The sequence below is a fragment of the Tupaia chinensis genome, unplaced genomic scaffold (genome assembly GCF_000334495.1).
Source record: "Tupaia chinensis unplaced genomic scaffold, TupChi_1.0 Scaffold141165_1, whole genome shotgun sequence".
Lineage (NCBI taxonomy): Eukaryota > Metazoa > Chordata > Mammalia > Scandentia > Tupaiidae > Tupaia > Tupaia belangeri.
In genome coordinates, this window is record NW_006201028.1 from 1,426,595 (window position 1) to 1,429,355 (window position 2,761).

At 37.5% G+C, this 2,761-nt stretch overlaps 1 protein-coding gene across 1 annotated transcript in view; it reads left to right on the plus strand.

The window, feature by feature from the left end:
- Positions 1-2,761, plus strand: part of ZNF143 (zinc finger protein 143) — a gene marked incomplete in the record, with an annotated part of 82,390 nt that overhangs the window by 21,274 nt on the left and 58,355 nt on the right. Inside the window, 1 exon segment of the mRNA XM_027766106.1 lies at positions 2,724-2,753. Coding sequence (XP_027621907.1) covers positions 2,724-2,753 — 30 coding nt within the window.

Genomic DNA, 2,761 nt, shown 5'->3' on the forward strand with positions numbered 1-2,761 from the left:
AAAAAATTTTCAATCCCCTTTTTTTTTTTTTTTTTTTTTTTTTTTTTTTTTACCTTCTGGGATACCGATTATCCAGATGTTTGGGCTATCTAGTGTTAGATATATATTATTCTAACTTTTGAGGGTTATTTTCTGTCTTTTTGGTGAATTTTTCTACGTCAGAGGTCTTCTACATCTGAGATTTGATCTTCTGTCTTTTTGGTGACTTTTTCTACCTCAGAGGTTCTATCTTCTACATGTGGGATTTGATCTTCTGAATGATCTAATCTGCTTTTCATACTTTCATGGGAAATTTTGATTGCCTGTATTACAGCCTTCATCTCTAACAATTGTTTGATTTTTTTTTTTTTATGGTGTATATTTCCTCTTTTAGATTGTGCATGAACTTCTTCACCTCCTGGAACTTAGTGTCTCTTTTCTCCGATATATATTATTCTAACTTTTGAGGGTTATTTTCTGTCTTTTTGGTGAATTTTTCTACGTCAGAGGTCTTCTACATCTGAGATTTGATCTTCTGTCTTTTTGGTGACTTTTTCTACCTCAGAGGTTCTATCTTCTACATGTGGGATTTGATCTTCTGAATGATCTAATCTGCTTTTCATACTTTCATGGGAAATTTTGATTGCCTGTATTACAGCCTTCATCTCTAACAATTGTTTGATTTTTTTTTTTTTATGGTGTATATTTCCTCTTTTAGATTGTGCATGAACTTCTTCACCTCCTGGAACTTAGTGTCTCTTTTCTCCGGCATCTTCTGGAGTTTGTTGTCTCTCTTCTCTTGATTTTTATTAGCTTTGTCACTATGAATATTTTAAGTTCTTTTTTTTTTTTTAATTAAAAAAGTAATTATTTAATTTTATTTATTCATTTATTTTTATTTGACCAGAGAGACACACACACACACACACACACACACACAGAAAGAAAGTGAGAAAGCAAGCCACCAGGTCTAGAACTCAAACTGTGGTTTTCCATTTGGGAGTGTCCAACATCTTAGCCACCATGCCACCTGTTGGCCACAAATATTTTAAATTCTTTGTCTGACATGTCCAGGAGTTCCCTTACCTTGTCTGTGTAGGATGAGGAGTTATTCTTTTCCCTTGGAGGAGAGATATTTTCTTGGCTTCTTATATTTCTTGTGCCTCTGTGCTGGTTCTGGTTATCTGATGGATTATATGTTTTCTCCTAATTTTTGGAATTAAATCTTAGTATTCAGAGGCATGCAAGAGGAAGTGATCTGCAAACTCTAAGTAGTACCATTTTTCTTCCTTTGTAGAGCAGATTCCATGGAATATGAGGATTACTCTGACCCTAAAAGTATTCGGGTATTTGTCTACTGTGTACCTAGACCTGTCTAGAAACTCAGTGTGTGGAGGTTGAGCAGGAAAGTGAGGGAGGTAAAGGAAAAAGGAAAAGAAAACAAAGGAAAATGAGAAAAAAAAAAAAAGAAAAAAAATTTTAAGCAAAAAATAACCACACGGCTCACTATTGTGCCATGCATAAGGGACCACTCAGAACACAAGTGTATATGACTGGTGATTGGCTTGTCTTATGTGGGATGGGAGAAAGGTAAGAATTAGCAATATAAAAGAGCATCAGAGAGCTAAGAAGTTTAGAAACTAAAAACAAAAAAAAGAAAAAGAGAATTAGAGAGAAACAGAGAGAATAAATAGGGTGTTGTACCTGGGTAGATTTGGGAGTGCAGGAGGGTGAAGTCTGGGCAGAAAACCTTCCGATATCCTAGTCCTGAACTTTCTTCTTTAGCAGTGAGCATTAATCACAGGTTCATTGTAATTGGCTGGATTTATTACTCCTCAATGCTTTATATATCTTTGTATAGGTATTTGCATGGAGAAAAATAACCGTGGACTCCAGAGTTGTACTGACCTGATTTCAAATCCTGGTTTCTCTACATACTGATTTTGACTATTAATTATTATTTTTTGGTGTATTTTTAAAGCTTACTAATTTTATTTCCTTTTCATGGGATGGGGAGATAAGTACCCCTGATAAGATCTTTTCACACCAATGACCCCCCTCCTTCCAGCCTTCCAGCAGCCAGGATTGTGGGTGTGTGCACATGCCTGGCATGTTTCAAATTGATTTGGGATCTAAACCCTGGTGTTCCATGTGGCTTCAGCATTGCAAAATGGTGTGCTACCACTTGAATCACTGAGTCTGGGCCATTACTTATTCCTTTTAAAAATTTCCTAGCTCTTGTGACCAGCAGTTGGCATAATGGCTGTGTTGCTGGACTCCCAGTTAGTTGACTTCGGTTCAAGTCCCGGACCTAGTGGCTTAAACTCACACCAGGCACGTGTCCACACATGCCCAAGATTCCGAGAGGAGATGGAGGAGAAGGGATCGCGGCATGGCCATCCACCCTGGGGGGGTGATTTCTCGCTTTCTGTCTCTCTGTCTTTCTCTGTCTGGCGAGTGCATGCGCCCTATAGCAAAACAAACAAACAAACAAACAAAAAATCCTAGCTCTTAAAATGACTTTATTTCCCCAAATCTCAGTTTCCCATTTACACAATGGGGATGGTAAATTGGTAAATACACCTTCTTTACAGAATTGTTGTGAGGGTTAAATGAATAACATATAAAGCACATGATTCAGTGCTCAAGTAACTACTGGAAACTCATTCCCCTCTTCCTTTAAATAGGTAACTGTTTATCACACTCCACCTTCAATTTAATGCCATTTTCTTCCATTCCCTCAGATAGCTATGACCAGAGCGCATTACAGGCGGGTCAGCTG